The following is a 13,215-nucleotide window of genomic DNA, read 5'->3' as shown; positions in this document are numbered from 1 at the left end:
TTGTTTGGAAGAATGGGCCAAAATCACCCTTGAGCAATGATTGTGACTAGTTTCCCCATACAGGAGTCATCTTGAAGTTGTCATCACCAACAAAGGCTTTTGTACAAAGTATTAATTCAATTTCAGTATGCGTGTTCAATACTTTTTCAATGTGTCATTTCTTATTATTACACAAAACATAATTTAGGACCATCCATGGTTTGATTTCTTTGCCTGTGTGGATTGGATGGATTGTTACCAACATCTGGAGAGAATTTCATGTCAACATCACCTTTAGAAATATATGTACTTAGAAAATTGGTGACACGTTCAATACTTATTTCACCTGCTGTACATACACACATACAGTATGTATATACTGTGGTAGATTGGCTTGATCTGCTGCTCACTGAGGTAGATAGAGACCACTGTCTCTTTAAATTTCTTGTTGGTTTATTTAAAACAGCATAAACCACGGTAAAGTTCATAAAATCAATACAGCCCTTCTGGCATAACAGTAACGAAAAAGAAAAGGTACAGGACAGTCCTTACGACGGCCAGGGTCCGGCCACTCGAGGTTAACAACAACAACACATGATCCAGGTTAGCACAAAGCACAAACTCCTCTCTCTCTGGAGCTAGCCTCTCCATACACTGAACACCACATGACTCAACAGGCTGACTATTTATGTCCCAGACCACATCCCGGGGTGGAGATATGGTGAACAGTCTCCCACCCGTTCTACAGCTGTTCACATAAAAACCTAGGCAATTAAAAATCACTGATTAACCCTCTCAGCAAATACCATGTTGGAGAAGACTTTCAGGTTTCACATCACTGAAGCTAATAGCCTCAGTGAGACATATCTCCCCTGCAGCACTTTACCAGTGACTTTATCACAATACATATAGTACATACATACACACACATACATACAGTTATATGAAAAAGTTTGGGCACCCCTATTAATCTTAAGCTTAATGTTTTATAAAAATTGGTGTTTTTGCAACAGCTATTTCAGTTTGATATATGTAATAACTGTTGGACACAGTAATGTTTCTGCCTTGAAATGAGGTTTATTGTACTAACAGAAAATGTTCAATCTGCATTCAAACAAAATTTGACAGGTGCATAAGTATGGACACCCTTATCATTTTCTTGTTTTAAATACTCCTACCTACTTTTTACTGACTTACTAAAGCACTTTTTTTTGGTTTTGTAACTTCATTGAGCTTTGAACTTCATAGCCAGGCGTATGCAATCATGAGAAAAGCTACTTAAAGTGGCCACTTGCAAGTTGTTCTCCTGTTTGAATCTCCTCTGAAGAGTGGCATCATGGGCTCCTCAAAACAACTGTCAAATGATCTGAAAACAAAGATTATTCAACATAGTTGTTCAGGGGAAGAATACAAAAAGCTGTCTCAGAGATTTAACCTGTCAGTTTCCACTGTGAGGAACATAGTAAGGAAATGGAAGAACACAGGGACAGTTCTTGTTAAGGCCAGAAGTGGCAGGCCGAGAAAAACATCAGAAAGGCAGAGAAGAAGAATGGTGAGATCAGTCAAGGACAATCCTCAGACCACCTCCAGAGAGCAGCAGCATCAACTTGCTGCAGATGGTGTCACTGTGCATCGGTCAACTATACAACGCACTTTGCACAAGGAGAAGCTGTATGGGAGAGTGATGCAAAAGAAGCCGTTTCTGCAAGCAAGGCACAAACAGAGTAGGCTGAGGTATGCAAAAGCACATTTGGAGAAGCCAATTTCTTTTTGGAAGAAGGTCCTGTGGACTGATCAAACCAAGATTGAGTTGTTTGGTCATACAAAAAGGCGTTATGCATGGCGGCAAAAAAACACAGCATTCCAAGAAAAACACTTGCTACCCACAGTAAAATTTGGTGGAGGTTCCATCATGCTTTGGGGCTGTGTGGCCAATGCCAGCACCGGGAATCTTGTTAAAGTTGAGGGACGCATGGATTCCACTCAGTATCAGCAGAGTCTTGACAATAATGTTCAAGAATCAGTGATAAAGTTGAAGTTACGCAGGGGATGGATCTTTCAGCAAGACAATGATCCAAAACACCACTCCAAATCTACTCAGGCATTCATGCAGAGGAACAATTACAATGTTCTGGAATGGCCATCCCAGTCCCCAGACCTGAATATCATTGAACATCTGTGGGATCATTTGAAGAGGGCTGTCCATGCTCGGCGACCATCAAACTTAACTGAACTGGAATTGTTTTGTAAAGAGGAATGGTCAAAAATACCTTCATCCAGGATCCAGGAACTCATTAAAAGCTACAGGAAGCGACTAGAGGCTGTTATTTTTGCAAAAGGAGGATCTACTAAATATTAATGTCACTTTTCTAGTGAGGTGCCCATACTTATGCACCTGTCAAATTTTGTTTGAATGCAGATTGCACATTTTCTGTTAGTACAATAAACCTCATTTCAAGGCAGAAACATTACTGTGTCCAACAGTTATTACATATATCAAACTGAAATAGCTGTTGCAAAAACACCAATTTTTATAAAACATTAAGCTTAAGATTAATAGGGGTGCCCAAACTTTTTCATATAACTGTATATGTGTACGTATACCCACATTTGTATATACTTATAGTACATACCTACACACATGCATATATACATAGTACATACTGTAAGGTAGCTCACGGACATCTAGTTGATGAGAGGTGTGTATCACAGAGATGGTTGTCAACTGTGATGTAATCCTGGAATATTTCTCTAGTGCACATAAGCACTAAGAGGATTGTTTGGTGCATCTGGGCCAGGTTTTACTGGTAGTTGGAGAGATGGGCAGGTCTAGCTGCCCACATACCTCACCACTGGGTGTGGTTAACAAGTTAAAATGGAGGCCGTTGTTTGGCACATGGTCTATGTGTGGGGAGGAAGATGTCCAACTGTATGTTTTCTCCAAACTGAGCCGGTGTACTGGATGCTATCCAGCCTGTGTGAACAGGACTGGCTCTCAAGAGATTTTGCCAAAAGAACTGTTTACTTTTTTTTTCCTGAACTGAAAGCCGTCTATTTTCCTTCATCGAGCACGTCACACAGATGCAGGAGAGGTTTGCGAAGGTGATCCCCATTGTAAAAGGACATCTCCTCCAGGCACAAGAGGCTCAAGCTAGGGTCTACAACCGGTCAGCCAGAGTGAGGCATCGATCCCAGGGCCGATTCCTCCTCCTAATTCCCACTATGGAGAGTAAATTCTTGGCCAAGTGGCAAGTGCCTTACGAGGTGGTGGAAAAGCTTGGTGAAGTGAATTATAAGACTCATCAACTGGGAAGACATAAACCATTCCAGATCTACCATGTCAATCTCATCAAGCCATGGCAAACCAGTGAGCCTGTTGAAACTCCATGTTTTTTGGTCAAGCCAGAAGCCGAGATTGAAGAAGTCGCAATAGCGGAGATGCTTTCGAAGGCCCAAAAACAGCAGTGTCAGGAATTGCTGCAGCAGAACAGGGACCTGTTCTCGGAATTGCCTGGGTGTACAAAGGTCATAGAATACGAGGTTCTGACGGAATTTCAAGTGCGGGTGAACTTGAAGCCCTATCAAATGCCCAAGGCCCGACGAGAGCTGGTCTCCAAGGAAGTGAGTCGTATGTTGAAACTTGGAGTCATTGAGGAATCCAAGAGCGGATGGTGTAGCCCAATTGTCTCGGTTCCAAAATCCGATGGCGAGTGGAGATTCTGCAACGATTATAGGAATTTGAATGAAGTCTCCAAGTTCGACGCACATCTGATGCCTCGTGTCGATGAGCTGATCAAGAGACTTGGGCCGGCAAGGTACAAAACCACCTTGGATTTAACAAAGGGATATTGGCAGATCCAAGGAGAAGACTGCGTTTTCTACCCCGGACTGATGCTTTCAATATGTCCAGATGCCGTTTGAACTTAAGGGAGCCCCAGCCACCTTCCAGAGGGCCATGGATCGGATTCTCGCACCCCATAAGAATTACGCCGCGGCATACATGTATGATATTGTATTCTTCAGCCCCGACTAGGGAAGTGATCTGGAAAAGGTCCAGGCAGTGTTTGATGCTCTTAGGAATGTAAGGTTTTCGATAAATCAAAAAAATGTGCTATGGGGAAAGAAGAGGCCAAATACCTGGGATATGTAGTAGGTGGAGTCGAGATCAAACCCCAAATCAGTAAAGTTGATGCAATTCAAAACTGGCCTAGACCGCTCTCAAAGAAGCAAGTTAGACCCTTTCTAGGAATCGTGGGATACTACTGGAGATTCATCCCAAACTTAGCCATGATGGCCGCAACCCTGACTTACCTCATTAAAGGGACAAAATCAGCAATGGCCAAATGGACTGCAGATGCAGAGATGGCCTTTCAAGAACTGAAAGTGGCTCTGTGTAAGCAACCGTTTCTGGTTGCCCCCGACTTCAAGAGAGAATTTATACTCCTTCTAAGGAGATACACGAGGAGGAGCACCCTGTTCTCTACCTGAGTAGGAAGCTATCCGCATGTGAAAAGAATTATTCCATGGTAGAAACGGAATGCCTGGCCATAAAGTAGGCGGTGAACACATTATGGTACTATCTGTTGGGACGAAAGGTTGAATTTGTATCACACCAAGCCCCACTCAGTTGGATGAGGGAGAAAAATGGGAAAAATGCTAGGGTTATCCACTGGTTTTAGCCCTACAGGATTTCAGCATCCATGTGGAACTACATGGAAGCTACATGGTAATGCTGATGCCCTCTCGAGAATCCTCTGTCTAGTAGTAGAAGATGCCAAGCCCCACGGCTTTAGGCAGAGTGGGAGGTATGTAAGGTAGCTCATGGACACACTTTACCAGTGACTTTGTCACACTACATATAGTACATACATACACACATATATATGTACACATACACACATTTGTATATACTTATAGTACATACCTACACACATATGCATATATACATAGTACACATTGTAAGGTAGCTTACGGACATATAGTTGATGGGAGGTATGTATCACAGAGATGGTTGTCAACTGTGATGTAATCCTGGAATATTGCTCTAGTGCACATAAGCACTAAGAGGATTGTTTTGTGCATCTGGGCCAGGTTTTATGGGTTGTCGGAGTGATGGGCGGGTCTGGCTGCCCACATACCTCACCTCTGGGTGTGGTTAACAAGTTAAAATGGAGGCCGTTGTTTGGCACATGATCTGCGTGTGGGGAGGAAAAGGTCCTCCTGTATGTTTTCTCCAAACTGAGCCGGTGTATTGGATGCTATCCAGCCTGTGTGACCAGGACAGGCTCTCAAGAGAGTTTGTCAAAAGAACTGTTACTTTGGCTGGTTTATGACACCGCAACAAACCAGAATGGACCTTTAGGCTATGTACCCACGATGCAGAAATGCTCCGGATTTTTCCATCTCCCTGGCAGAAAAAACGCATGCGGATTTTACGTGCGTTTTTCCTGTCAGGGACAAGCGTAAGTGAAGCGTTTTTCACATGCATTTCCGCATCCGGGTTGTCAAGCGCTTTCCAAGCAATTTTAGCATCACTTGAAAAGTGCTTGACAACTTGGTCACACTATATAAATCCATGCAACCGGCATGGATTTGTATAGTGTGACTAAGTTATAGTAAAAGAATGGTAAAAAAAAAATAAACATTATACTCACCTTCCGATGGCCCCTGGTCTCCTTATCCAATGCGTCTGGTGTGTTGGGCGGCTCGTGGTGGTCTAAAAGGACCTTCCATGACTTCATTTATTCATGTGACAGGTCACGCGACCACTGTCACATGACTAAATGATGTCATTTAGACCACCGCGAGCCGCCCAACACATCGGACGCATCGGATAAGGAGACGGGGCCATCGGAAGGTGAGTATAATGTATTTTTTTATTTTAAATTCTTTTTTTTACAGGCACTATGGTACCTGGGTCCGGAGTAGAGTCTCCTCTTCTGCAGACCCAGGTACCATCCGCACATTGAATCGCTTAATATCCGCATGTGCACATGTAGTCATGCGGATATGAAGCGATTCCATACAAGTCAATGGCAGCGAAAACGCCGCGATCACACAAAACAGTTGGTAGCGCTGCGGATTTTTCCGCAATGATAATCCGCAACGGAAATTTCCGCAGCAGGTGCACAGCACATACGGATTATCATTGGGGAACATTGCAGACCTTCTACCAAACATTTCTTAAGCGTTTCTGCAGCGGATATGCCGCTGCGGAAACGCTTAAAAAACGCATAGTGGGCACACAGCCTTAAATGGAAATGCTTCCTGTTTTGCCTCTCGACCCACTCAAGTGAATAGAAATCCCACAATACCTATACACAAATGTATATACACACAGCACATACACATTCACTATAGAGGACTTACCAGTCTGTCTCCTCCTGTTCAGTTCTTCTAAGTTCCTGCAGGGTCACATGACCATGATGTCACCAAAGTGTTAACCTTGGAAACTGCACTGATAATGCAGTACTGCTACTATCGGTGCTATTTCTGCTTTGAAATGCTGGGGAACCATATGAGGATGGGGACCAAGGGCAATTACCAAGTTTTTTCGCCTTTAATGCCAGCTCTGCTCCATTACGTGAGCAGTAGGTGCATAATACACTTAATTTTGTGAATGTGGGTAATGTAAATTTTACATACAGCTGAACAGTTGGCCTCCAGACCCAATGTTACTGGTGGGTCCATAACACCCTAATGTGACACTGTCTATGTGCCTTTAAGGCCCTATTACATGGGTCTTTTACTTGGGTCATTGGTCTGAGTAATCATGTATTCTGATGAAATAACAAATGAGTAAATTTACCTTTTGATCACACCTCTTATGTTAACATTAAAATCATCACATCGCACCCTGTGAAAGGGGATGTCCTGCGAACAATGAAGAAACTGTATGCAAGGATGCAAGCCAAAGATAGCACTAGCAATCATTTGGTCACATACAGTGTCCACAATTGCCCCCTAGAAATTGAGCTACAGTATATCATTAATTGGCATTTATTTCAGGCATAAAATCTGTCCCTGTAAAAGGATATGTATAGGATATGTCTAACCTGCCACATTTATATACTACTTAGAAAGACGCAGACAGACATTTAACTTGATAGAGACGAAGCATGAGTGACTCCGCGACATTTTTCACTTTAAAAATGATTGATACTTCATAGTAAATTTGGCTTATACCATAAAGGCAACAAGCTGATTAAGACTCTTGGTATCCATCATATTCTCGTTAATAATCATATAGTGCCCATGTTCAGCCTTATATGATCATTAGCAGCTGGCCTTGGACAAAGTCCTACATAATGGTTCAGAAGAACTAAATTATAATTTCTGGTTTCGTGTATCTTGTGGAGACACAGGGGTCAGTGGCATGTCTTTAGAAAGACCGCATGCACCAGGGCTAATCCCGCTGAACGCCTGCACTCTTTCCCCGTGGGCATAATACTATTCAGACAAAACAGGGTGAGGGTACAACAGTGTGGTAATACTTTATTGAACCATCAACAGACGATAAAACATATAGAACAGTCCCAGCAAATACTCAAGATGGTGCAAATTACAGAGTCTCACCCTTCCGCTGACTCACCGGGATTAGAGCCACTGCGACTTTGGGGCTTCCAGGTCTAACTACCCCCAGCCAGTGGCACTCCGATTTTGACAGGCACCCACAGAGAGGAAGTACCGACAAGCTTAGGAAGCTGACAGTCGATTGAGATATGTGACCAGGTGACCGGAGGGTCCCAACCTGACTTCCCCAAATGTCTCCATGGGGCCAGGTGACTGGAGGGTTCTAACTTGGCTTCCCCAGAGGTCTCCATGGGTTCAGTGATGATCAATTGAGCAGATCTGTATTCTTCCAGCTAGTGTCATGGTCCCTTATGTTGACATCCTGTAGAATGTCAAATCTGTGTTCCTGTTGATGGAGCCATGGTGTCCTGGCTGCTGTTCTGTAGAGTCTCAATGCAGAAGGATATAGATCCCTTTTTATACCCACATCTGCAGTTCAGGCCATCATCCACAGGTCAGGGGGAAGGTAGGATGAGATTAACTCTTATTGTTTGAGTATTAATCAAACTGCATAGTTTGGCCTTCACTGTTTGCAGGTCAACAAGTTACATGAACTTATACAATGGGTAATCAGCATTAGGCAAACATTGATTGCTAAATGACCCTGCGTCCCTATCCTCCAAAGATAGCAACGCAATCACCTGTAGGAGCTGATATAATAGGTAAACAGCAGTCATTCAACAATTCACAAACATTAATTCAAGAGTCAATGTTCAGACAATAGTCTAGTTTCTTAACCCACTGAAGAAAAACACATCAATTCAAGAGTAAACATTCAGACTCATATGAACAATAGTCTATGTCTCTCTCCTAGCCTACTGAAAATATATGTCTGGCATAATTAAGATTAAATGCTGTGTCATCACATAACTCATAATAAGATCTGACTAAACTATACATAAATTATTAGTTATTACCCGGTCACATATTATCAATCATCAAATTTGTCTGTTCTGTGTGTACAGTATGGCATAGTGCTCGACGCCGGATCCTCTAGGACCACAGTATATGTGTATCAATGGCCTGCTGAAAAAGAGAACAATACTGGAGTAGTAAGCCAGACCTTCAAATGCAACGTTAATGGTAAGAATGTAATTATTTTTTGAATTTCTAAATTGCTTATATTATATAATGAGAATCTAAAGTCCCAGGGAGGTTTACATTAATCAAATGAAATTGGCTAAAACTAACATTGACTCGAAATTGGCTTTGTCATACTTGTCCTTGAATACAGAACAATCTGCTCAGTATGCCATCCAGTTGGCAAATTACATGTTAGCAAAGGAAATTCTTAAGATTTTAATTTAAAATCTTCTGCATTAAAGTATGTGTGTGGGGAGCAAAGTGGGATAATACAAATTACCGAGGTTAAGCAGTAGACCTACCAAAACTTGAACAGATTTAAACATAAAAGGGTTGTTCACTTCTGAAAAAAAACCCTTATAAATGACCCCATGATGCTACTTAAATAAAAAAAATTAAACTCACCTTCCAGACTGACAGCACTTCTCTGCTCTCAACCCTGTGTTCTCCACTGGTCTTCTGACATAAACAATTTCATGTGACCCCTGCAGTCAATCAGTGGCACCTGATTAGCTGCAGCGTTCAAATTTCCATCCAAACATCAGAAACAGTGTTCTTCCGCTTAAACAGAATTGTGAAGCCTGTAGCCAATCAGCAGTCACTGACTGGCTGCAGTGGTCACATGACATTGTTTATATTAGAAATCCAGTTGGGAACACAGGGATGAAAGCAGAGGAGTGCTGTTAGTCTGGAAGGTAAGTACAGATTTTTTTAAATTCTTGCAGCAACTTGGGTCCTTTAATAAGATGTTATCCAGTAGTAGACAACCTCTTTTTAAAGTTTTGATTTAAAAAATAATGTTTTCAAACTGCAGCCATGAAAAAAATGCAGGCGTTCTGGCTTTAAACCTGTCCCTTATGCTGTATGTATACATCTTTAAATGAAAATCTACTGGTATTTTTTTCCCTATTACTATCTATGAAAGTGGAGAAACACCAGTTGTAGCCAAAAGGCAGTAGGAGAGCTAGTAGGAGAGCATGTTTTACATGCAGGTATACAAGAAGTCAATATATGCCCCATTCCTGCTTACATTCTATGCTTATTGTATGTAACCACATGTCCACATATACTGTATATGTAGTACATACTGTATCATGTATGGGCCTGTAGATTACAATTTAAGAGCAAAATGCAGACACAATACCATCATCCAAGCCATCCAAATTTTGTGTCAGTATTATGTCTGTGTTTCACTTTTTTTTTTAATAAAAATTGATTGTTCTCAGTGGCAGAAACAAAGTAATAATCTTGTATTGTACTTTGTATTACATATACAATTTTTATGAAAAGAAGAAACACAAAAAAGAGCAGAGACATGAGCTCAGAAAATTAATCCTTCATAAGTGATAAGTTCATAAGTGATAAGTTCATAAGTGATGTGAAAGTTTTATTGTCCCAATATCCTTGTAAGTTCAGAGACCTAATGCCATCACTGTCTCTGGAGCAGATTCCTCAGATTTTGTAGTAAGTCATAAATCCTTAACACATTTAGTCCTGTGTGGAAGGAATCAAAACTGTCATAATTTTTTTTCACAGACCTGTCGGTGTTTTTATGATGTGAAGTTGCCTTTTAATATAACAACTTTCATATTGTTTATTTTGTGTCCTGGACCACAGAAATTTTTAGCAACAGGTTGATGGTTTTTTTTTGTATGTAATCATGTGGAGATGAGATCTCATCGTTGCTCTCAGTATCAGTCCTGTTTCTTCAACATAGGGGCCCCCAGTTGGACAAATAGTGTACAAAATTAAGTACACAACATTGGAAGAGGAACATGTGAATGCCCCAGGAATCTTATAGACCTGCTGTGCATTGCAGATCTGTATCTGGTCTGTGGTTATTACATGAATGCAGGTTTTTTAACTCTTCACAGTGCAAGGGTAAGTTCCTCTTGGTGAATCAGAGCTTCTGATCACAATATTTCTTATATTTGGAGGTTATCTGTAGCATAGCAAGGAAGGGTCTTTCAATACTACTTTTAGCCTGTCATCTTTGTGTAGGATGTGGTGAAGTTTTTTGGCAGTTTTTCTGAGCACTTCAATCTGTAGGCTGTAGGTCACCACCAGAGGAATACAATTATTTTCTTCTTTTTCTCCATATTTAAGTAGTTAACTTCTAGGGATCCTTGTGGCTCTAATAATCTGATCATCAATGGAGGTGGGGTGGTAGCCTTGGTTTAAAAATGTCTTCTTAAGATGAGTTAAGTGTTCATCTCTGTCTGTTGGGTTGGAGCAGTTATGACTATATTTGGGGGCCTGGCTGTAGACAGTGGACTTTTTAATGTGTTTTTGGGTGTATGCTGTCCAATCTGTGTTATGTGGACCAGTCAATTGGTTTCCGATACATAGATGTCTTGATTGAACCATTTTGAATTTTTATGGTGGTATACAGAAATTTATGTATTTGAGTAGTCCAATGTCAAGTTCATGGAGGGATGAAAGGTATTGAATCGTTCATGGAATCTTATAAGTTTTTATTCAGACTCAGTCCAGATTATTAAGATGTCATCAATGGAACAGAAATAGGCCAAGGGTTTGATGGAGCAGGATGATAAAAAGTTATTCTCCAGTTTAGCCATGTAAAGGTTGGCATACTGGGTGTCCATAGCAGTTCTGTTGCACTGTAGATATAGCTTCTCACCGAAATAAGAAAAAGTTATGCGTGAAGACAAATCTGGTTAGTTTTAATACAGACTTAGAAGGAATTTCATTAGCTTCCAGAACCACTTGGCAGTGTTTTTCTTACCGGAAGCTTGAAAACATTCTCTACCCATCCTGAGATTTTTTTCAGTGAGTGTCCCCCCCCCGAGATGATTGGTCTGCCTGGGCTGCCTTGCTTATGAATCCTGAGAAATATATAGAAAATTCCTATCCTAGGACTCGCAGATATAAAGTCCAAAAGGTTTGTGGAATATGTACACCAGCCTCTGATAACCCTTTTCAACTCTCTCATATATTTTGAAGTTGGTGTAGTATGTCTGTGTGCTTCTTTAATGTAGTCTGTTGTATTGAGAATGACTATGGCCCCACCTTTATCCGCAGGCTTAATAGTGATCTCCTTGTTGTTCTCCAGGCTATGAATTGCCCTTCTCTCCTGTACAGTCATGGCCAAAAGTTTTGAGAATGACACAAAAATTATATTTTCACATTATCTGCTGGCCTCTGGTTTTTATTAGTGTTTGTCTGATGTTTATATCACATACAGAAATATAATTGCAATCATATTATGAGTACCAATAGGTTATATTGACAGTTAGAATGAGTTAATGCAGCAAGTCAATATTTGCAGTGTTGCCCCTTCTTCTTCAAGACCTCTGTAATTCTCCCTGGCATGCTCTCAATCAACTTTTGGACCAAATCCTGACAGATAGCAGTCAATTCTTGCATAATCAATGCTTGCATTTTGCCAGAATTTATTGGTTTTTGTTTGTCCACCCGTCTCTTGATGATTGACCACAAGTTCTCAATGGGATTAAGATCTGGGGAGTTTCCAGGCCATGGACCCAAAATCTCTATGTTTTGTTCCATGAGCCATTTTGTTATCACCTTTGCTTTATGGCAAGGTGCTCCATCATGCTGGAAAAGGCATTTTTGGGCGCCAAACTGCTCTTGGACGGTTGGGAGAAGTTGCTCTTGGAGGACATTCTGGTACCATTCTTTATTCATGGCTGTGTTTTTAGGCAAGACTGTGAGTGAGCCGATTCCCTTGGCTGAGAAGCAAACCCACACATGAATGGTTTCAGGATGCTTTACAGTTGGCATGAGACAAGACTGGTGGTAGCGCTCACCTCTTCTTCTCCGAATAAGCTGTTTTCCAGATGTCCCAAACAATCGAAAAGGGGATTCATCAGAGAAAATGACTTTGCCCCAGTCCTCAGCGGTCCACTCCCTGTACCTTTTGCAGAATATCAGTCGGTCCCTGATGTTTTTTCTGGAGAGAAGTGGCTTCTTTGCTGCCCTCCTTGAAACCAGCCCTTGCTCAAAGAGTCTGAGCCTCACAGTGCGTGCAGAAGCACTGACACCAGCCTGCTGCCATTCCTGAGCAAGCTCGGCACTGCTGGTAGTCCGATCCCGCAGCTGAAACAGTTTTAAGATACGGTCCTGGCACTTGCTGGTCTTTCTTGGGCGCCCTGGAGCCTTTTTGACAACAATGGAAGCTCTCTCCTTGAAGTTCTTGATGATGCGATAGATTGTTGACTGAGGTGCAATCTTTGTAGCTGCGATACTCTTCTCTGTTAGGCCATTTTTGTGCAGTGCAATGATGGCTGCACGTGTTTCTTTAGAGATAACCATGGTTAACTGAAGAGAAACAATGATACCAAGAACCAGCCTCCTTTTAAAGTGTCCAGTGATGTCATTCTTACTTAATCATGACTGATTGATCGCCAGCCCTGTCCTCATCAACACCCACACCTGTGTTAATGGATCAATCACTAAAACGATGTTAGCTGCTCCTTTTAAGGCAGGACTGCAATAATGTTGAAATGTGTTTTGGGGGTTAAAGTTCATTTTCTGGGCAAATATTGACTTTGCAAGTACAGTAATTGCTGTTAAGCTGATCACTCTGACATTCAGGAGTAT

General features: G+C 41.6%; 1 protein-coding gene across 1 annotated transcript in view; it reads left to right on the top strand.

The window, feature by feature from the left end:
• Nucleotides 1-13,215, top strand: part of ENTPD3 (ectonucleoside triphosphate diphosphohydrolase 3) — an 88,984-nt gene that overhangs the window by 31,942 nt on the left and 43,827 nt on the right. Inside the window, exon 3 of the mRNA XM_073678055.1 lies at nt 8,517-8,634. Within this exon, the coding sequence (XP_073534156.1) occupies nt 8,517-8,634 (118 nt within the window). The remainder of the gene's footprint in view (nt 1-8,516; nt 8,635-13,215) is intronic.

The sequence above is a fragment of the Phyllobates terribilis genome, unplaced genomic scaffold, assembly GCF_046119375.1.
Source record: "Phyllobates terribilis strain yellow unplaced genomic scaffold, ASM4611937v1 Scaffold_4__5_contigs__length_816908805, whole genome shotgun sequence".
Classification (NCBI taxonomy): Eukaryota; Metazoa; Chordata; class Amphibia; order Anura; family Dendrobatidae; genus Phyllobates; species Phyllobates terribilis.
This window is presented reverse-complemented; position numbering and strand designations above follow the sequence as displayed.